At 35.7% G+C, this 24,463-nt stretch overlaps 1 protein-coding gene across 5 annotated transcripts in view; it reads right to left on the bottom strand.

Moving 5' to 3' along the window:
- INTU (inturned planar cell polarity protein) overlaps positions 1-24,463 on the bottom strand; it is an 82,904-nt gene that overhangs the window by 25,313 nt on the left and 33,128 nt on the right. For 3 of the 5 annotated variants that reach the window (XM_065904748.1, XM_065904751.1, XM_065904752.1), the window contains exons 4-9: positions 22,746-22,949; positions 18,543-18,661; positions 15,743-15,832; positions 12,921-12,998; positions 6,182-6,371; positions 2,283-2,336 (exon numbers count right to left, since the gene is read on the bottom strand). In XM_065904748.1, coding sequence (XP_065760820.1) covers positions 2,283-2,336; positions 6,182-6,371; positions 12,921-12,998; positions 15,743-15,832; positions 18,543-18,661; positions 22,746-22,949 — 735 coding nt within the window. The remainder of the gene's footprint in view (positions 1-2,282; positions 2,337-6,181; positions 6,372-12,920; positions 12,999-15,742; positions 15,833-18,542; positions 18,662-22,745; positions 22,950-24,463) is intronic. The other 2 variants (XM_065904750.1, XM_065904749.1) reach the window with 2 other exon arrangements.

Genomic DNA, 24,463 nt, shown 5'->3' with positions numbered 1-24,463 from the left:
AACACAGAATTAAAATATAACATTAAATCTTAAATCTAATGTCACAAAAAGTTTAGAATAGATCCATCTTTTTTTAAATTAAAACTCTGAATGATTCTGCCAGTTCTGACAAATGTGTACAGATGCGTAAGTGCCACCAACGTCAAGATATAGAACAGTTCCATCAACACAGTTGCCAATATTTTTTGCTGAGTATTATTCCATTGCATATAAATATATATACCACAATTTGTTGATGGACATTGATTATTAAGCTGATATGAATATTTGTTTACAGGTCTTTGTATTGACATAGATTTATTTTTCTTGGGTAGTTAGATAGCAATGAGTTGGGTTGAGTTCAGTTCAGTCACTCAGTCATGTGTGACTCTTTGCAACCCCATGGACTACAGCACGCCAGGCTTCCCTGTCCATCAGCAACTCCCAGAGCTTGCTCAAACTCATGTCCATTGAGTCGGTGATGCCATCCAACCATCTCATCCTCTGTCATCCCCTTCTCCTCCTGCCTTCAGTCTTTCCCAGCATCAGGGTCTTTTCCAACGAGTCAGTTCTTCGAATCAGGTGGCCAAAGTATTGGCGCTTCAGCTTCAGCATCAGTCCTTCCAATGAATAGTCAGGATTGATTTCCTTTAGGATGGACTGGTTTGATCTCCTTGCAGTTCAAGGGACTCTCAAGAGTCTTCTCCAACACCACAGTTCCAAAGCATCAATTCCTTGGCACTCAGTTTTCTTTATGGTCCAACACTCACATCCATAAACAGCTACTGGAAAAAACCATAGCTTGGACTAAATGGACCTTCATTGGCAAAGTAATGTCTCTTTTTTTTTTTTAAATGTCTCTGCTTTTTAATAAGCTGTCTAGGTTGGTCATAACTTTTCTTTCAAGGAGCAAATGTCTTTTAATTTCATGGCTGCAGTCACCATCTACAGTGATTTTGGAGCCCCCCAAAGTAAACTGTTTCCATTGTTTCCCCATCTATTTGCCATGAAATGATGAGACTTGGTGCCATGATCTTAGTTTTCTGAATGTTTAGTTTTAAGTCAAATTTTTCACTCTCCTCTTGCACTTTCATCAAGAGGCTCTTTAGTTTTTCACTTTCTGCCATAAGTGTGGTGTCATCTGCATATCTGAGGTTATTGATTTCTCCTGGCAGTCTTGATTCCAGCTTGTGCTTCATCCAGCCCTGCATTTTTCATGATGTACTCTGCATATAAGTTAAATAAGCAGTGTGACACTATACAGTCTTGAGGTACTCCTTTCCTATTTGGAACCAGTCTGTAGTTCCATGTCCAGTTCTAACTGTTGCTTCTTGACCTGCATACAGATTTCTCAGGAGGTAGGTAAGGTGGCCTGGTATTCCCATCTCTTTAAGAATTTCCCACAGTTGATGTTTTTCTGAAACTCCCTTGCTTTTTCTATGATCCAAAGGATGTTGACAATTTGATCTCTGATTTCTCTGCCTTTTCTAAATCCAGCTTGAACATCTAGAAGTTCATGGTTCACATACTGTTAAAGTCTGGCTTGGAGAATTTTGAGCATTACTTTGCTAGTGTGTGAGATGAGTGCAATTGACTGACTGTAAAGAGAAACTCTATTTGGTAACCTTGAGGTATGGTTTAGACAGGAAAGGAAATCAATGTTAGAGTCTTTCTCCCTAATTACTGTGTCACAGTAACAGATGGGTTCCTTAGTATTCTCCAAAGTTGACCAATAACTTTCTTTTTTCTTTAGTACCATTATGAACTGATAGACTTAGACTTAGATATATCTGATGTGTTTCAATCCAATGCAGTTATTATCCTTATAGATGCTCAAGTGGGAGCCTCTTCAAGTTGTCTCCTAATTACTTGAACCTTAAATTAAACCTAGTAATTTTTGAAAGCTTCCTGGATGTCTGATATAACAAGATGTTGCCAGGCTTATCTTGTACATTTTCAGCCCTAAATCTGGATTCAGCCATTTCTCATAGGAGTCTTAGTTGCCTTAAGTGAACCACATTATTTATACACAATGGCCTGGGTGCTAGTGATGCTCTAGTGGACAGAACTAGGAAATATATTTCACTAGACAGAGCTAGGAAATATATATATATTTTAAATGATTAAAAACCATAACTACCAATCAATATAACATGTATGGTCTTTCTTTCAAAGCCCAGTTATAAATGATACTGCATATAATGATTGCTACATGCCCTCTTGGAAAATACTTATAATAATGACTGATTTACAAAGTAAGAAATAAACAATGAACTTTTTCTAAAATCCACTGCTTCTCTTACCAGTTCTGCAAAATCTGCGGCCTCCAAGTCACTCAATGCCGTGTCTAATTCCAACTATATGAAAAAAAAAAAGGTAACACAAACATTTAATTTTTATTACTTACTTTTTAGTACTGGCCATATAAAAGTGCTTAATTACTTGTGCGTGCCAAGTTGCTTCCGTCGTGTCCGACTCTTTGCGACCCCATGGACTGTAGCCACTAGGCTCCTCTGTCTATGGGATTCTCCAAGCAAAAATAATGGAATGGGTTGCCATTTCCTCCTCCAGTAATCACTTGAAGAAGTAAATAAATACCTCTCTCTCCTTTGTATTATTTAAGGAATGTCCCAAAATGGAACATCTTGCTTTTAAGCTTTGCAATTACAAAAATAAAATTAGTGTATTTTAACATGCAGGTATTTTTCACTTACATCTTAGTACTGCAAAATGGGCTTCACTCTGTATTCAGTTCAAGCTAATTTATGAAGTTACAAAGCTGCATTACAGTTTTGTCAGAAAAGCTTTTAACCTATTAAAAATCTTAAGAGGAAAATCAATCTTGATATAGCCAATCTATTATGAATTGTCTATTTTTCTATTTTCTATATATTTCTCAACAGTTGGATCTTGGAAAATATCAACATTCTTCCCTGTCTCTTGCCTTTAAACTCTTTTGTATAAAAAGACTGTTAATCTTTATTCATGGATTAAATCATGAAAGCAAGTGTTCCCCTGGAACCTGGCACAGTTTAACCACCCTACAGAGTTATTAGAAAAATCTCTTACTTAGGATTTAGCTTCTGTTCCTATGGAAGATGCCGGAACTCTTTCATGTATTTGTCCTTCCCTGAAGCATTCAAAATTTTAAAGCACAATATATTTAATCTGAGGTTTAATCTGTAATGCATATATATAAACTGGAAACTATTGATAGTTAAAATTTGTAGTATATATGGTAATTGTGAAAAATAACCCTTGTTTTTTGTTTTTTTAAAAGGCCAAGGGCACTCTCTGCAGGACTGTTTCACAAACTGTGTCTTACTGAGATGACAGAAGCTTTGGAAACATTAGTCATGCCTCTCAATGCTTTTCACACGGTGTGACTTATTACTTATTTGTGACCTACATTTTTCTGCATCTAGCAAATACTTCATGTTCTCCTTTTTGTGGCTATAGTTTCTGTTGTGAAAAACTAGAGGACAAAAAGAAAATTACCTACTTAAGATTTCTGATCACAGAAATGTTAAACAGGTTGCTATTCCTGCTACTGAACTCTATAGGCTAAAACACAAGGTTACTATAATTGCTTCTTCATACTCCTTAAGAGAAAAAGTAAAATATCTTTTCTCTTAATTATTCCAGTGTATCTTAGCAAAAACAAAATTTTTTTAAAGTCTGACATACAAAATAAGGAAAGAAAACTGAAGTGCAACCTCATCATATACTAAATTCAGAACAAGTATATTTTTCTCCAACTTAAAAGCAATTATTCCCACCTACAAATTATCAGGTACAAATTACCTCACACACCTATATGTTTTTAACTAGATTTCTCAAGGCACAAAATTTCTTATTGTTTTCCATATAGTCAATAAATCCTACTATTTTTAATTACAGTAAGAAATCTCAAAGGGGAAAGCAAAGCATGTGAGTTCTTTGAGTCTGCTGATAAAACAAAAACTTCAAGGATTACCATGTATTTCAAACTTTACATTCATCAGGGACTTTCAGATCACTTTATCAGAGCGTATCTCTTTCCAAAAATATTATTCTTAATTCTCTTAACCAGACTACAAAATGTAAAAACGTCTCAGCTATACCCTCATTGTTTCCCGTGTAGAAGTTCCACCTACCCAACTACACTGTGAGCATCCAAAGGACTTTTCTGGATCCCAGAGCACAACACACATCTGAGTACTTGGCCCAGTAAAGGCTGACCTCCATATAGAAATGTCAGAAAGTACAAGTACAACCAAAGCTGGTGAGATACAGCAACAGGTATGATTTGAGTCAAAAGATTACAGAATATACATCAGTTCGCACAGTGATTTCTCAGTGTGATATTCTCTTAGGCTGATAAAAATAAAGTATACAGGGTGTGAGGTGGGAGGGAGGGTCAAGGGAGGAGACATATGTATGCCTATGGCTGATTCATGTTGATGTGTGGCGGAAACCAACGCAACACTATGAAGCAATTATCCTTCATTTAAAAATTAGTAAATTTTTAAAAAGTATATAGTCCTTTTAATCAAATATATGCTAAGCTAAAGGGAATAATGTCAATAAAAGAGAAATCTGAATACAGGAAGAAGCCTTCACATGGAATTTATAAGACTAAAATAGGCTGTATTTTTAAATCTCTTAAACTTCTTAGAAGGAAAATATTTAATCATAATATATCCAAAGTCTAAAGACACTGCCCTAAAAACATTTAGTCTTATATCTCTCCTCTCACAGAAGAGACTATATACTCTGTGGAGAAAACATTTCTTTAAGTGAAGAGAGTCTTAGGGGAAAGAACTTGGGCAAAACTCATGAGATGATGCTGTGCGTGATTAACTGTTCAGTGGTGTCTGACTCTTTGCGACTCCATGGACCATAGCCCACCAGGCTCCTCTGTCTATGGAATTTTCCAGAAAAGAACACTGGAGTGGCTTGCCATTTCCTACTCTAGAGAAAAGGTGATGGCACCTCTGACTCACAAAATGTCCTGTGCCTTTCAGAAGAAAAAAGACCCCAGAATGGACATGAGGCAGACTTTGGAACCAGGGTCTTTCTATATTAAATGTAAGGTTATCTAATTAAACTCTGTCTCTTTTGAACACTTACAATTTCTTATTGAGGGGAATAGAATTATATATTTCATACTTTTCAGTATGGAAATGATTTAGGAAAATGATAATCATTGGCCTCAGATAAAAAAATGCAGCAGGAGGCAGTTGACAGAGGCAAGGACAAAAAAAGAATACCAGAAGGTAAAGTTTCCTTTAAACATGCTCTAACCCCTCAACTCCCTCCAGTTATACAATATGTAATACTACTTTCACAACTATAATTACAACAATGTGCCAGGCATGACTCTAAGCATTTTATGTATTATAACTTCTTTATGAAGTAGATACTATTATTGTTCCCATTTTACAGATGAGAAAGCTGAGTAAAGAGACTGATAGATCAGTTTAAATTATTACTAAACTGTCAAAAGGGATACTTATTTGATCATATATTGTAGAATTCCATGAAGAGCACAATCTTGAATTGGGGTTTTACTACAACATAGCTTGAGTTTCTTCATGGACAAGGAACTGCTATGGCATAGTGCCTCATTAATACTGTTACAAATGCTGTGGCTAAATATACTGTTGTTTATGAATATGTCTGAAATGAGTCTTCAATCATTCAGTCATTTCAATCAGTAAAGTTATTCTGGATCTAGAAATGACTAAAATCACATTGATAACCCTCATGAACCTTACCTTTGGGTGAGCTATCTATAGGACAATGCTAAGGCTAATTACAGATGCTCATGTAAACAAAAATTTTGGTATTATTCATGGAGTTTGTATTTCAGTTAAGAATATTTGTTAGCCAATCATTTCATCCACCTAACTCAATGACCCTGCCATTATAAAATCAAAACCACAGAATTAAAAAGTAAGACACACATATAATTATGATTTCCAAAAAGTATTCCAAGTTTGAACAAAGCTTGAATGTTAAAGTAAGATGAGAGAACTAATTTTTATTTAGAAAGAAGTTCACTGCACTGGATCTCCTGCCATATCAACTAGTTGCCCTTTTAACTCTTACCCACAATCCTGAAAATAACAAAAAACCTATGGAGAAGGAAAAAAAAAAAAGAAAATAAAGAACTATAAGGCAACTGGCTCTGATTCTTATTTATGACACCTAAGAGTACCTTAATTTCCTGGGGAAGTGTGAGCCACCGAACTCCAGGGAGACTGTCTAAAAGTACTGCACTGGAAGCAGCATACTGCTGTGTGCTGGGACTGGCACTCGAATGTAGTTTCGTGGGCTGAAGTGCTCTTTGGAAAAACAAGCTGAAAAAATGATCCAAACGAGGAACATTCTCAACCTGGCAAAAGGCACTGAAAAAACAAGAGCTGTAATGTTAGAACAACACATGCAAATGGCGGTCATTGCTTGTACAACCCTAAAGGGACTGGATCTTGCCCAACTACATAGGTTCTCTTCCTTCCTCCTCCCTTAATGAGAATTATAGCCATAAGGTAACTGATAGAGTGTGTTAAGAAAGTCATCCTGTCAATATTTTTTACCCTAAAACTTTATTCTCAAATGCACTGGGCAGATGGTACTATGGGAAAACCACAGGGTTAACACAAGTGGTATATCTAAAACAGAATGGGCTGAAGTATCCTTTTGGCAAAAAATGTAAGTTGCTTTCACTTTTAATTATTTCTCAACCATTTACAACTCCCAATATCTTTCAGTCAACATAGGATAACAAAAAGATTCTGAGCTTATAGAACAGATCTGACTAAATCCTATCACTGCTTTTCACTAGGTAGATCTCTCAGGAGAATCATCTAACCTTTCTCTGAACTTTTGTTCTCAACTCTAAAAACAGGGATAATACAATCTAACTCTCATGAAAAGTACCTAGTATACAGTTAAGTACTCATTATGCCTATTACTTACTGGTATACAGTAAACACATGATTAGCCTAAGTTATTTCCTCCCCTCTTTGCTAATGAAGGCACAGCTATTTAAAAACTTAAAAAAAAAAAAAAAAACACCTTAGTTTCAATGATTTAAAAGTAGTATAGCATTACTGACAACCATTCAGTGGTATAGACTACTGGATAACACAATAACTGATATATACATATATATATATACACACACACACACACCATTAATATATCAGAATAATATTCACTGATTCATTCAACTAATTACTTGAGTGCCTACTGTGTTTCAGGCACTATTCTCATGGATGGAGGTACAGCAATAAAAATATCAAGACAAAAGACAAAGTCTCTACTCCCATGGAGCTCCCATTCTACTGGAGAATGATGATAAATGATCAAAATGCAAAAACATGAACTTGTACAAAGGACTAAGCAGAGAACAGGGCTGTCTGAATGGGTGAGGTGACTGGCTGGCTATTTTAAATCAAATGGTTAGGGAAGGATCTCTGAGAAGGAACAGGGCATTTAAGCTGAGGTCCTGATGTCAAGACAGTCTAGTGCGATGGAAGAGTACAAAAGCCAGGGTGCAAACAGGCTTGACCAGGATGCCTGCAGAACAGTACAGAAGGGTGGTGTGGATTGAGATCTGAAATCAGAAGGATATGTGGGAGCCACATAATAATGTAGAAAGATCATTCTGACTTTGGAAATTAAAGAGGCAAGAATGGAGGCAAGGAAATCAGGACGTTACTGTAAGAATGAGTCACAGCAGTAGTTGGACAGGGTAATAGTGAAGATGGACAGAAATGGATGGATTTGAGATTTGTTTTGGAGACAGGTTGATCAGGATTTGTTGATGGATTGGCTGGAAATGATGAAGGAAACACCTTTAATTTGATCACAACACTAAACTTTGTTAAGGTATAATCAGTTTTCTGTCACAGAGGACTAACCAGCTCATAAATGATAATTTACAAATTACAAATGATATTTTGTAATTTGTACAAATGATATTACATTTTGTACAAATGATATTACAAATGATAATTTAAGTTTTGGACTTTTTAGTCATTTCATAATTTTCACAATGGGCCTTTAAAATCTTTCATAATCAGAAAAAAAGTGATTAAAAATTATAGCAAAATGACTGTTAATATCATAGATCCATACTGCTTCTTGGTTTCAAGAACTCAGTGGGTCTTGACATTTATTATTTTAGTTTGCCTTTCAAATTCTAACTTGGATAAGAAAAAACTGCTTAAATTTGCTGTCAACTTGGAGATGCTTCCAAATCAATGGAAGCTAAATATCAAAATGAAATTCAGAGAAATCAAGAGTCCCTCTGCCCTTAACCTACTTCATTGGAATTTATAGAACAACTCCAATTGCTTTATCTTCATATACAGAATTCATTACAGGAATTTAATCTTTGATCATCTCTAGTTTTTGAAAATAGAGATTCAGCAATATTTGCTCATCTAGTATAAATTTAAGGAGGTAGTTTATAACCACCTTAAGAGTCCTTACTTTCATTGGTTACCATTTTTCTTACTAGTAAAAGGTAAAAGCACTATATATGAATGCCCAGCCTTTTATAGTTCACACATTTGGAAAATGCTAATACGTAATTGGATTTGAGAGGAAGGTGTCTCCTAAGAGGCTCCTGGAGGAAAATACTGCAAATTAGACAATTTCTACAGTTGACATCATCACAGAAAATTCCTTTAGGCAGCTCTGAGAACAGTGACAACAAAGCTGATACTACTATGGTTTGGAAAAGTATATAAACTGTCTTTGGAATTTTTATATTGATATAATCTTAAGGCTTTAAATTAAAGGTACCATTTTAGCCCTCTAAAGTACTGGGAATTACAAAAATCCTCCAAAGAGAAAAAAAAAAAAACCTATTTTCTCATAATTTTACATGTTCAAATGTTAAATGACTACCTCAAATTTCCTCCTTCAGATCAAGAAAGATGCAGCATATCCTGCAAGGTTAAAAAAGCAAAAAGCAGAAAAATATGCAGTGTGAGCACACATGTTAAAAAAAATGTGTATATTCATATTATATAGACAATATTGGGTTGGTCAGCAAGTTCATTCAGGTTTCTTTGTAACATCTTGTGGGAAAAAAATCAAATGAACTTTTTGGCCAACTCAATATATGGAAGAATATACATGAAAATAAATAGTCAATTACCTTTTCCACCGTGTCTTTTATTTATTTTAATAGCACATTTTTTTACTAAAAAAAATTAAGGAAAAATATCACATTTTAGGATAGTAATTTGACAATGGTCTTTTAATCAGAAGAAAATACAAAAAAAACTTATATGAAATCTTCTTACTCTTCTCTGTATCTGTTCTGAAGAAATGCTTACATTTGCCCCTACAAAAATATATCAAATCAAAGCAGTGCTAAGGGGAAGGTTCATAGCATTACAGGCTTACATCAAGAAACAAGAAAAAAGCCAAATAAATAACCTAACCCTACACCTAAAGCAATTACAGAAGGAAGAAATGAAGAACCCTAGGGTTAGCAGAAGGAAAGAAATCTTAAAAATTAGGGCAGAAATAAATGCAAAAGAAACTAAAGAGACCATAGCAAAAATCAACAAAGCTAAAAGCTGGTTTTTGAAAAAATAAACAAAATTGACAAACCATTAGCAAGACTCATTAAGAAACAAAGAGAGAAGAACCAAATGAACAAAATTAGAAATGAAAATGGAGAGATCACAACAGACAACACTGAAATACAAAGGATCATAAGAGACTACTACCAGCGGCTCTATGCCAATAAAATGGACAACTTGGATGAAATGGACAAATTCTTAGAAAAGTATAACTTTCCAAAACTGAACCAGGAAGAAACAGAAGATCTTAACAGACCCATCACAAACAAGGAAATCAAAACTGTGATAAAAAATCTTCCAGCAAAAAAAAAACCACAACAAATTCTTCCAGCAAACAAAAGCCCAGGACCAGATGGCTTCACAGCTGAATTCTACCAAAAATTTAGAGAAGAGCTAACACCTATCTTACTCAAACTCTTCCAGAAAATTGCAGAAGAAGGTAAACTTCCAAACTCATTCTATGAGGCCAGCATCACCCTAATTCCAAAACCAGACAAAGATGCCACAATAAAAGAAAACTACAGGCCAATATCACTGATGAACATAGATGCAAAAATCCTTAACAAAATTCTAGCAAACAGAATCCTACAACATATTAAAAAATCATACACCATGACCAAGTGGGCTTTATCCCAGGAATGCAAGAATTCTTTAATATCTGCAAATCAATCAATGTAATACACCACATTAACAAATTGAAAGATAAAAACAATATGATTATCTCAATAGAAGCAGAAAAAGCCTTTGACAAAATTCAACACTCATTTATGATTAAAACTCTCCAGAAAGCAGGAATAGAAGGAACATACCTCAACATAATAAAAGCTATATAACAAACCCACAGCAAGCATCACCCTCAATGGTGAAAAATTGAAAGCATTTCCCCTGAAATCAGGAACAAGACAAGGATGCCCACTCTCACCACTACTATTCAACATAGTGTTGGAAGTTTTGGCCACAGCAATCAGAGCAGAAAAAGAAGTAAAAGGAATCCAGATAGGAAAAGAAGAAGTGAAACTCTCGCTGTTTGCAGATGACATGATCCTCTACATAGAAAACCCTAAAGACTCTTCCAGAAAATTACTAGAGCTAATCAATGAATATAGTAAAGTTGCAGGATATAAAATCAACATGCAGAAATCCCTTGCATTCCTATATACTAACAATGAAAAAACAGAAAGAGAAATTAAGGAAACAATACCATTCACCATTGCAACAAAAAGAATAAAATACTTAGGAGTATATCTACCTAAAGAAACAAAAGACCTATATATAGAAAACTATAAAACACTGATGAAAGAAGTCAAAGAGGACACAAACAGATGGAGAAATATACCGTGTTCATGGATTGGAAGAATCAATATTGTCAAAATGGCTATTCTACCCAAAGCAATCTATAGATTCAATGCAATCCCTATCAAGCTACCAACGGTATTATTCACAGAACTAGAACAAATAATTTCACAATTTGTATGGAAATACAAAAAACCTCAAATAGCCAAAGTAATCTTGAGAAAGAAGAATGGAACTGGAGGAATCAACCTGCCTGACTTCAGACTCTACTACAAAGCCACAGTCATTAAGACAGTATGGTACTGGCACAAAGACAGAAATATAGATCAATGGAACAGAATAGAAAGCCCAGAGATAAATCCACGAACCTATGGACACCTTATCTTTGACAAAGAAGGCAAGGATATACAATGGGAAAAAGACAACCTCTTTAACAAGTGGTGCTGGGAAAACAGGTCAACCACTTGTAAAAGAATGAAACTAGAACACTTTCTAACACCATACACAAAAGTAAACTCAAAATGGATTAAAGATCTAAATGTAAGACCAGAAACTATAAAACTCCTAGAGGAGAACATAGGCAAAACACTCTCTAACATAAATCACGGCTAGATCCTCTATGACCCACCTCCCAGAATATTGGAAATAAAAGCAAAAATAAACAAATGGGACCTAATGAAACTTAAAAGCTTTTGCACAACAAAGGAAACTATAAGTAAGGTGAAAAGACAGCCCTCAGATTGGGAGAAAATAATAGCAAATGAAGCAACAGACAAAGGATTAATCTCAAAAATATACAAGCAACTCCTGCAGCTTAATTCCAGAAAAATAAATGACCCAATCAAAAAATGGGCCAAAGAACTAAACAGACATTTCTCCAAAGAAGACATACAGATGGCTAACAAACACATGAAAAGATGCTCAACATCACTCATTATCAGAGAAATGCAAATCAAAACCACAATGAGGTACCATTACACACCAGTCAGAATGGCTGCTATCCAAAAGTCTATAAGCAATAAATGCTGGAGAGGGTGTGGAGAAAAGGGAACCCTCTTACACTGTTGGTGGGAATGCAAACTAGTACAGCCACTATGGAAAACAGTGTGGAGATTTCTTAAAAAACTGGAAATAGAACTGCCATATGACCCAGCAATCCCACTTCTGGGCATACACACTGAGGAATCCAGATCTGAAAGAGACACGTGCACCCCAATGTTCATGGCAGCACTGTTTATAATAGCCAGGACATGGAAGCAATCTAGATGCCCATCAGCAGATGAATGGATAAGGAAGCTGTGGTACATATATACCATGGAATATTACTCAGCCATTAAAAAGAATTCATTTGAATCAGTTCTAATGAGATGGATGAAACTGGAGCCCATTATACAGAGTGAAGTAAGCCAGAAAGATAAAGAACATTACAGCATACTAACACATATATATGGAATTTAGAAAGATGGTAACGATAACCCTATATGCAAAACAGAAAAAGAGACACAGAAGTACAGAACAGACTTTTGAACTCTGTGGGAGAAGGTGAGGGTGGGATGTTTCGAAAAAACAGCATGTATATTATCTATGGTGAAACAGATCACCAGCCCAGGTGGGATGCGTGAGACAAGTGCTTGGGCCTGGGGCACTGGGAAGACCCAGAGGAATCGGGTGGAGAAGGAGGTGGGAGGGGGGATCGGGATGGGGAATATGTGTAACTCCATGGCTAATTCATGTCAATGTATGACAAAACCCACTGAAATGTTGTGAAGTAATTAGCCTCCAACTAATAAAAAAATATATATATATCAAATCACAATGTAATTGCGCTTACATCACTATTTCACAAAACTTATGAGATCAAAAAAGAAAACGCACTGGATCAAATGAAAACCTGCCTAGAGCTGTAAAATAAAAGCCAGACATGAAGGATGAGAAAATAAGGTCAACAACAACAACAACAACAACTAACTTGACAACCAAGGAACACTATTAAGCACAAAAAATAATTTAGAATCATATACCTAAAATGTGTGAGATTCAATTCAAAGAAGTACTCACCTATCTAAAGAACCATACATAAATTTTAAGGTTTGGGCAACATCTTCTATCATATTCCTTAGCTGAGGAAGAGGTACTCTTAAAAAAAAAAAACAAAATAACATCTGTTCATTTATAACATAGACAACTGATTTCATAACAAAAGAAGCAGATCTTTACATTATATATATATATGAAAAATATGAAAAGTATGTACATTAACTATGAGTACAGCTGTGTAAAATGGTTGTTTCCTGCAGAACCAAAAATTCTGACGTCTAGATTTGGGGTTCTAACATGAGTCAAGTACAAACTTTTATATCACATCTACATTACTTACTCCCCTTAGGATTTAATGGATTTAATTTCCTTTATGTGTAAAATGGGACCATAATCACTAAACCTTCTCAGGTTCATTTTGAGGATTAAATAGAAGTAATATATATAAGAAGTTAGTGCAATGTCTGGGCACATAGAAAGAAATGTGAATTCTTGACATTTTCCAGTAATACTAAAATCTCAACTGAACCTCTTAACTTTTGTGACAAAATGACACCCCTTAATGAAAGAGGAGAAAGGAAAGAAATGGGACCTAACACTTTCTTATTGAAGCCTTGTAGGAATTTTACAAAGCAGGTCTTACTATTCCCATTACACCAATGGGTAAACTGAGGTTTAAGAAGTAACTTCTGCAAGGAAACCCAGGGAGTAGAACCTGCTGGTGGGCTCCAAAGTTCCTCTCTACTACCTCACACTGTCTTCCTGGTTATGTCCTCACTGTTCACTGCAGCCATCACAGAGGGTGATCTTCCCACCGAGAAAACACACGTTACTACTGAGTATATGCCCCACTCTGTCCTCTGCAGGGCAATGCTTTTCTCGTCCTGATTGTAAAAGGTATAGTGATGAAGAAAGAAACATACAGACTGTGGCATTAAGACAGACAAGGGAAAAAAATCCCGGGGACACCAGTGCAACTACAAACCACATGCACGATGTTGGAGATACAGAGATGTGCAAACTGACACTGAGGAGGCACTTGGGCATGATCGCTCAATGCTCTATTTCCCAATCAGAACAAATGAGAACAATAATAACTACTTTTCACAGTCATGTGAAACAAGATCAAACAAGGAAAAGGAGTCTGCTACAGAGAGGTTGATATGAGCAATAAGACAGCTGTGAGAAGAGGTGGCTGGGACTATTCCTGACTTGAAGCTCAGGTTAGAGAAGGAGGAGGACCTTCCAATTTATTCTAACTTAACCAGCCAAGTTCTCTAGGAAGGAAATGAGGTAAGAATTTAGGAAAGGCCCCCTCCCCACCTCCACCGCAGTAATAAAGATTGAGAAAATGGCTAGAGCATCATCTTATCGAGCAAAACCTTGATCCAGAGCTCAGCAGTGACATTCCTTTTTTTGGCTTCAGGGCAAAACCTGTGAACACTCTCTCTAGCTGCCTAAATGTGACTGGTAGCATCACATGGTGACATCAGAATGTGGGGGAGCAGCCTCTGCCCACTTCTTTAGCTGGGCCTTCCTCTTTGCTCTCTAACTGCCCACACTACTTTATCTTAATACTGTATTAACTGTATCAACTGTATCTTTTCTTTTGCCTTTTGGGCTACTACAAAAGTCTAAAGGCACTACCCCGCCTTTTACCTGCCACTACTCTGTAAAGCATCTTATTCTGGATATTCTCCAATTTGTATAAACCCATACTGTGAAAACAACTAAATTTTTCATTACACAACCCATGGCATAGGGCAGTCTCCTAGCAGGGTTCATTATAGTTCTTTTTTAGACAGAAAAATGCACATGCATTTTTCTAAGTGACGATTAAGTCACTTCAGTCCTGTCTGACTCTTTGTGACCCCCTGGAGTGTAGCCTGCTGGGCTCCTCTATTGATGGGATTCTCTAGGCAAGAATACTAGAGTGGGTTGCCATGCCCTCCTCCAAGGGATCTTTCTCACCTAGGGACTGAACTTGTGTCTATTATGTCTCCTGCATTGGCAGACGGGTTCTTTACCACTAGTACCACCTGGGAAGCCTGAAAAATGCACATTAGCTGATTAAAGAGAACCATCATGTAATAGTACCACTGTCCCATCATGTGAACATTTTTGATTCTCTTTCTATCCAAAATTAAAGACCCTTTTAAAACACAATCATTTTAATATTTTTCACTGCAGCCTCCTATGGAGTTCCTGTTTGTGGTGTTAAAACAAGTCCACGCACTGTTTGATACTCTTGCCCTTGAGTGTGGGCTGGACTTAGTAATTCACTTCTAACACATATATAGATAAATGTCAGTCCACTCTTATAGCCAACTATTAAAATAAGATATATTTCAAAATACTTCCAAAAAAGTTAAGAAGAGGACCACAATATGACATACCATTAAAGAAATCACTGTAAAGTTAAATATTCATTATTTAGTCAAAGATGCTCAACATCAAGGCAAAACATCTTTCTGCTGACCTTTAATTCTCCAAAATCGCCAACAGGAAAAAGAACAAAAACTGTAAACATGCAAAATCCAAACCATGATACTGTCAAAAGTCTGAGCAGAGGACAAGCGGATCTCAGCCATCTCTGTACTGGTCACATCTTAGAGAAAAATGTACTGACAGCCTTACTAATTAATCAGGCGGGCTGTCCTGGTGCCTTTCTGCACTCTTCATGCCAAATGAACACAGGTAGCCATTAAACCAGTGCAGCAAACCTCCCAATTGTAAAACTTCCTGAATTGACCTTTTGACAAAAATGTCATCACTTTAATGAAACAGACTTTATCAGCAGTATTTTAGAAATGAATTTAAGGTAAACAAAAATCCCAACTTACTCCTCGGCAGGCAGGCCAATTAACAACAGCTTGTCAGATTCTTTCCAATAAGCTATATGAATTTGTTTTCCATTTATAAAAAGGGATGAGCTAAGAAAAAAACAGAGTCAAGATGAAATTAAGAATATCTTTAAATGTCATAAAATTATAAACAGTCATTTAGAAAAGATTACATATGGTATGATTTAAGAACCGCATGCTTAATAAGCAAATTTCTTGGCATATACCTAATTGCCACACAGAAAAGGCAAGGAATTGTACAACATAAACATATTCTAAAATACATACTTCAAAAAGCTCACAAAAACTTGGTCAAACAAAAGTAGACTCATTATAGCAAAAAGCTATTGAAACTCTTTTATTAACATTAATTGACTATATACACATTTTTTTTCACAATAGCAGCTAGATATTTTATTTATTTATTTATTTTTTTTCAGTGGGTTTTGTCATACATTGATATGAATCAGCCATATAGTTACACGTATTCCCCATCCCGATCCCCCCTCCCACCTCCCTCTCCACCCGATTCCTCTGGGTCTTCCCAGCGCACCAGGCCCGAGCACTTGACTCATGCATCCCACCTGGGTTGGTGATCTGTTTCACCATAGATAATATACATGCTGTTCTTTCAAAACATCCCACCCTCACCTTCTCCCACAGAGTTCAAAAGTCTGTTCTGTACTTCTGTGTCTCTTTTTCTGTTTTGCATATAGGATAATCGTTACTATCTTTGTAAATTCCATATATATGTATATACACATTTTTTAAGAAGAAAGCTTCCATCTCAGTGTGTTAACAAATCTTTACTGATTATCTACTTATGAACCTAATTTACTAAAAGAGATTACTAAGAAGTAAGATATCGTCCCAGGCTCAAAACACAATCACTTAGTATGGGACACATAAACAAGTAACCAAAATGTTGTCAGATTTAAATGTATTCTCAAGGAAACATTTGGAGTAATAAGATATATTCATGAGGGTGATGGTTTCAGGGTCTATACCAATGTCAAAAATGATCAAATTATACAGTTTACATATGTGCCATTTACTATACTTCAATTATATTTTAATTAATTTGGAAAGCAATGTGTTCTAAAGAGAGATACAATAATAAACAATGGAAACACATAATACGATTCAATCTTACAGTGTGGGTAGGTGGTGAGAAGGTGTTTTCTTTGAAATTAAATCTTACTAAAAAGATTAGAAATGAGGCCTGCACCTTAAAAACATGTTAGGAGAAGGAAGCTAGTCACAAATAACGATATATTTCAATTTCTTTCTTACAAAATGTCCAGAATAGGGAAATCTATAGAGGCAAAAAGTAGATTAGTGGGTGCTTAGGGCTTGGGGGTGAGTAGGTGAATGAATATCTGAAAGGTAGAGTTCTTCTTTCACATAATAAAAATGTTCTCAAACTGACTCTGGTGATGGTTTCACGTTATCTTCAAATATCAAAAACCATCCTATTGTATACTTTTAAGTGGGTGAATTGGATGATGTATGAACTATATCTCAATAAAACTATTTTAAAAAAGTTTAAATGCCCATGTCATGCTTTTATGAATGTGTGTGCTGTGCCTCGTCACTCAGTTGCGTCCAACTCTTTGCGACCCCATGGACTGCAGCCCACCAGGCTCCATGGGGATTCTCCAGGCAAGAATACTGGAGTGGGTTGCCATGCCCTCTTCCAGGTTTATGACTGTGAATATATACTACATGGAGCCTCAGTTACTAGCATTCTGTAATGAACTAATCTTTCCTATATACACTATGTTAAAAGTCCCAGAGTTAAATATCACTTTCATTTAGAAAAACAAAAAATTCTTCCTGTTATCTTGCAGATCCTATCTATTAAGATCCTAGACAAAGACCTACTGTATAGCACAGGAAACTATACTCAATACTTTATAATTACCTATTACAAAGGAAAAAGAATCTAAAAAGGATGTGTGTGTGTGTGTACACTGTGCTGTACACGGGAAATTAACACATGGTAAACGAACAATATACTTCAATAAAAAATAAAATCCTGAAGGTGTCATTTTAATCAGAAGGTGGGAAAAGAAAAGTTAAAGCCTAGAAAATCCAACTTGATATTGTATCAGTATTGAAGGGCTCATAAAATTTGAGATAAACTTTTTTTTGGTAAAGTCCAAACTGTTGAAAAATTAAGAAAAATAGTTTATAATCTGTAGATCTATTTTATGAAAAAAAGAAAAAAAAACACCTCAAAAACTTTGAACCCCGTCTTTCCACAAGTTAACTATAAAATTTCAAAGTCAGGAAATATGATATCACCTTCTGGATACTCTTTCTAAAGTGTATGTGTATTGTGTGTTTTTCTATCATTGTTTTAAGAACAAAACATTTTGAACTACATGAAAAATTTGTATTCAGTCATCCTTACCAAACACAAAGCTATTGTCAAGCAAGTTAATAATCAAGATACAATCATGAAAAAGCCAAGATTCATCATAATGCCATGCTTAATAGAGACCACTTTTATGAAAAAACTCTAAAATGCAGGTCATTAGTCTAACTTTGTTATGTAAAGTGTGCCCAAACACCCAGATCTACAGCTGTACTGAGAATCTAATTTTCAATAGGTGAGTAGTAAAAACAACCTATGTGAGGAAGAAATTATCCATAGATATCACACCTGTCATATAAATATTTCCATTATAGATACAAACATATTTGTATAACAGATACCTGCATTGGTGTTTTGTCAGAACCAAGGTAAAGAACTTGAAAGAAAAAGAATTAAAGCTAAATAAAAGTCAATTATTACCTCGTAACTTGTGTCCCAGTTACATTTTCCAACATGTCACAGAGTGTGAGAAATATCCCTCTCACACTCCGGAGTTTTTGAGATGCCTCAGAAACTGGATAATGATAAAGGATTTCCTGCTATTAAAAGAAACAGCAATGTCAATCCCTCTGAAATTTTCCAACCATAATTTTTTTCATGCCAAGTATAGACTTTGAATTAAGGAAAAAACAAACAAAAATGACTCCTTTCAGCTTCAGTGGGAGTTTTATGCAAACATAAGGAGAAAAGTATGCCTGGAATTTTAACACATTAACTAGAATTTAATATATACATTTAAAATAAGTTAGAGACTATCAAAATTGGTCATGATATATATGCTGAGTAGAATACTGATTAGTTGGAATAGTTAAACCAATTACCAGCAATGCTTCAAATATTAATCTCCTTTACAATAAATTTAAATACTAACATTTATATTTCATTATATAGATATTCTTGTCTCCTATGGTTACATACGCACACAGACACTAAATGAAACTTTAAGGAGTCTTTAAATTTAATTACTTTCATTACTGACTTTTAAAAGATAAGCTTCATCTTTGCTAAAACCATAAAATTTTTATTTAAACACAAGGCTGTTATTAAACTTACAAAGTGAGAATACAAAATTAAAGTCATGCAGATAAGAAAGAAGTATTAACGATACTATAAAATCTTCCGTTTCAGTTTAAAAGCATTTGCCTGTCATAAATTAATCTGAATTCAACCTTTAAAAGGGACATTTTAAATTATGGAAAATACTAAATCCATAGGATTAGTCACAAAATGCTTAATAGTTTTCTGTTTTCAAGAAGAGTATATTCCCAGGAAACAAATATTTTCATAAAATTAAATAAATTTCAAAACCAGGGTGTGCATTGTTAGTACTTTTCCATGAAGGGATGGCTCAATCTGTACCTCACTTTTTTGCTGTTACTTAAAACAAAATGCTATTTTTCTCTACAACAAATTAAAAGCAAGCAAAATAGAAGTTTCTAGATAGAAACCATAGAGAATTCAGAGTACTTTCCACTTATGATATTCAATGGCAATACCCTTAAATATTAATATAACCATGATTGAAACCCAAACTTTTAAAATGCTGTATCTTTTCTTTGGTTCTCTCTCTATAGAGTGTTCTACACTTTGCTTTCATCTCTCTTTAAAAGAAACAATTATGTGGCTTGGAGTCCATGTCTTAGCAACTTTCATATTAGGATAAAATATAAATAATAACAAACTGGACACATCTGTTTTTTATACTTACCAAGCAGATTTAATATATGCAAACTGCTATAGAAGATGTGGGTTAAATACAGCCTGCTTAATAACCTGAACTTCTGGTAGTATTTCTAGTGTAAAAGTAATCACAAAACACTTTATCTCTAGAAATTAAGTCAAACACCCATTAAGATCTTCTGTTATGTCCATTTAATAAATTTGAACCTTAACTGGAAAACAAATTTACTGTATTTAGCCAAACACCAAACACCACTTTAAACAAATAACCACATAGTCTTTGATTATTTTTTTTAAAAGTCCAAATCTTGTAACTTGAAGAAAACAAGTTGTTATTAAATATGTAACTCATATGAAAACAAAATGACCCTATGACATTTAATTGTAAAATAAGTAATACCAGAATACAAAGGTCATTTGAGAAAGTCTTTGCTCCAACCTCTGCAGCAACCAGCTCACAAAGCCTCACTATTCAAGACCTGGCAAAGCACCACAGTTCCGAACCAACTTCATTAGCTGCGTTTTAAAGCGCTTGTTAGTAGCATGTATTTGCAGCAGCTTCCACTCTGTTCAGCGAGAATAAAAAGCCTCTCCTAATGACAATGTTGATACAGAGCTGTCAACAGACTGAAACCTGCTCATTAGAGAAACATCGACACACTTTCCCATGGAAAGAAAGGCGAGGATGACAAAAGGCCTCAGCACCATCCTACTCCAAGACGACCTTGAAAGATGCAGGGTGCTACCATCTCAGAAATATGCTATGTGTTTTATTTAATACATGGCTAAATTTCTCATTTGTTCTAAAGATACAAGGGACTAGTAATATGTGCAATAAATTAGAGTTATCACCTCTAGGTCTCCATGTATTCTTCGAGCACAGCAAATTATAAAAATATGTGTAAGTAAATTCCTTCCTTTACAGTTCAGTTATTGGCTAAATTCGGACATATGAAAAAGCAACACAAGGAAATATACACTTTGAATAAAAATGGACTTGTCATGGACAGTATAGACTGCAAGGATTTCAAAAGGAAAGAAATGTAAATTAGGTCTAAACTTTAATGTGTGTGTGTGTTTTAAAATTATTTAATTATTTATTTTTTGGCAGCATCTTGCAGCACATGGCATCTTAGTTCCTCAACCAGGGATGGAACCTGCACCACTGCAGTAGAAGTTCAAGCTTAACCAGGGAAGTCCCGGTAAAAACTTTTTTGATTTCACTTCTGCTCAAAGCATTATGGTACACTAGGTGCTCTGAGACCCTTGCACTGTAAAACAACTAGATTCATGGCCAAAACATACTTGTTGAACTGCTCAATATAAAAGAACTAGAGAGGTCTCCAATGACATCCTCTCCATACCCTTCCTTCAGCACTGCAAAGCAAGCTGGGGCCTCAGCTGGGAGTGGTAAGTAGAGGGCAGAAGGACAGAGGCAGGCTGTCTTGAGGGCTGATACATACAATGCCTTTGGTCAGGACACTGAGCTTTGGGCCAATAGTTAGGTAGGTGAGTTGAGCCTAGGACCATCGTGTTAAACCCAGACCTTTGGGGGAGGCTGAAGTGCCCTAGGTCAGTGAGAGAAGCAGAAGAAGCAAATTCTCTTTGCAGGAAGGCATTCCCCATTTAGAACCAAAGGACGCCCAAAGATAAAAATCAAGCAGCAAGTTTAGTCAGTGATACCCAAGAACATAACATGGTAAGCCACCACAAGTCAGAGTCCCCATCAGGAGAAGGTCTGTATGAGATGCTTAGAGAAAGTAAAGAATCACCAAGACAAGCAAGCAACAAGAGATTATCAGGAATAGTCCAGCAGATTTGCATGTAAATTAGTTAAAAACTTTTCAGGAATTTCTCAAAATAAAAATGGGACTGTTTAAACAAATAAATACCACGGAGAGGTTAAAAAGCAGTTTGGACATAGCAGAAGCAAGAATCTGAACACAGATAATACAACAGATCTTGAAAAGGAATAATGGAGAGTCCTTAATTAATAGCAACTATGGAAGTCAGAAGACAAAGAAATACTGTCTTCAAACAGGGTAGAGAAAAAAATTTTCTGTTTAGTTGGCATGTCCAATGCCATGTGTTGACTTCATCTTCTTCTTGGTGACACAAGAAGACTTAAACAAAGGAAGTATTACAGGAAGAATTACAAAGCTGCCTCTCAGGAAAGGTGAAAAAGGCAGCATCAGATAAATAACAACAAAAAGAATTCAGTGAAAGAGAGATGCCTAAAGTACAAGTTTTAGGAAGAAGAAAAATAATCAAATAAAGTGAGATATAAGAATAGTGAATTAAAAAAAGGTAAACATACATGCAAATTTAAAGATGATTCATCTGTATGAAATATGACACATAAAATATGAACTTTATGATACATAATTTATACATTCTGTAATATATAAAATACAGTAATAAATAGTAGTACCAGTAGTATAATTATGCTCAATTTGTAGAATTTTAAAAAGTGATGGTACTTAACTACTGATGATAATAGCATGTATGTGAAGAGGGGAAAATTAGGAGTTAAGGTGTACTAAGGGCTTTGAATTATTTTGAAAACAGGTTAAGATAGTGTTTAACTTTAGAATCTGTTAAGACAAATATCATGAGAAAATATTTAGAGTAATCACAAGAAAACAGAAGTAAGAATATACAGCAAGAATAGTAATGATACAAGCAACCAAGTATAGGTTAAAAAATATGGAAAAAGCAGTTCAAATAGACATTTTTAAAGAAGATAGGGAGAAACAAATTCAAATATTTTAGTAATCTCTCTAAACGGGTTCACTGAGCTTGTCAATGGGAAGGCTGCTGTGTGGAAGAGAGATACCAAAAACACAAGACAGAGTGGCTGAGAAAGCTTGCTATGCATTTGGAAGTCTACAAAGAAGTCCTTGTCCTTACTTTTTTCCTTTGCACTTTTGAGAAGACACTCACCTCTTCCTTTGATGTGTCCGAGTCAAGCTGTAGTGTGAGGTACATAATGATGTGAGGAGTGTTTAGAATATTCTGCTGGATACCTTCTACCTCTTCTCCCCAGAGAAGTTTGACTAGATCACTTGTGTTCGACTGTGCCTTTTTCTGTCTTGGTTGAGTTGTTTCCTTTTTCATGGCATATGCATTTTCGAATGTCAGTTTCACCTTTAAAAAATTAAAATATATTGATTTTATAACAAGGGAAAATCAGAGGTGGTTTTCACAAAGAAGACCCTGTACATGCACATTCACTCCAGTATGCATAAAAATCACTGTAGAGTCTGGGCTCCTTGACGGCAGGAACTGTGTATTCTATTTATATTTGTATCTGCAGCTCCTAGGACAATGGCTGGTATGTATTATTACAAACATTTATTGAGTAAGAATGTATAGATCTCTGCACCTAAGTTCATTAATTTAAACTTCAGTTCAGTTCAGTTCAGTCACTCAGTCGTGTCCGACTCTGCGACCCAATGAATTGCAGCACGCCAGGCCTCCCTGTCCATCACCAACTCCCAGAGTTTACTCAAACTCATGCCCATCGAGTCGGTGATGCCATCCAGCCATCTCATCCTCTGTCGTCCCATTCTCCTCCTGCCCCTAATCCCTCCCAGCATCAGGATCTTTTCCAATAAGTCAACTCTTCCCATGAGGTGGCCAAAGTACTGGAGTTTCAGCTTCAGCATCAGTCCTTCCAATGAACACCCAGGACTGATCTCCTTTAGGATGAACTGGTTGGATCTCCTTGCAGTCCAAGGGACTCTCAAGAGTTAGTCATTGTATTTTAGGGACTTCCCAGGTTTGGTGCTAGCAGTAAAAAACCTGCCTGCCAATGGAGGAGGATAAAAGATGTGTGTTACATCCCTGGGTCGGGAAGATACCCTGGAGGAGGAAATGGCAAACCACGCCAGTGTTCTTACCTGGAGAATCCCATGGACAGAGGAGCCTGGCGGGCTACAGTCCATGGGGTCACAAAGAGTGGGACACGACTGAGCGACTAACACACACATTATATTCTAAGTATTGACAACAAATACAAGATATGCCATGGGAAAACAAAAGTTAGTATGAGCTGATAGTGTAATAGAGTAACACTGCATTACAAATGCTAATAGCATTGACTCATCTGGGGAAATTAGCAGGAAGAGATTCAGGATTAAAAGCAACCTCATGCAACCAGAATTAGCTCTCTGTTCAAATGGTGATACTCAAATATTCTTCTCTTAGATATTCTTTGTGGTCCTTTAAAATAAAGGCTAACAAGAACAAAAACTTATCAACATGTTGGATCTTGAACTGTGGCCCTAAGAAGAGTATCTATTTTATCAAGATAGTTTTAATTTCATGGCTTGATGTCAAATAAGATTGGCAAGAGTCCAGAATGTGGCCATCTTCCAGTTGTTGAAAGGTAGCTTCCATTTCTCAATTACCTTTCCTTGAAAAAGGAGATATGTGTCTAGATGCCAGCTGACCAAAGATAACTTGCTTATCTAGAAGAAGCACCAGTGTGTATTTTAACTAAAAGAAGTCGTCACTAAACACAGTTAATTTTGTGTAGCAGGGACATCATCACAAGTTACATAGGCACAAAATATTCCTAATGTTTAAAATCTTATCAGAATACAGATAAGTCAGGACATTCTAATCATAACAATCTATATAATTTTAAATTTAGAAAT

This window comes from Muntiacus reevesi, chromosome 13 (assembly GCF_963930625.1).
Source record: "Muntiacus reevesi chromosome 13, mMunRee1.1, whole genome shotgun sequence".
NCBI lineage: Eukaryota > Metazoa > Chordata > Mammalia > Artiodactyla > Cervidae > Muntiacus > Muntiacus reevesi.
Note: the sequence above shows the minus strand (reverse complement) of the source record. Positions and strands in the feature narration are given on the sequence as shown.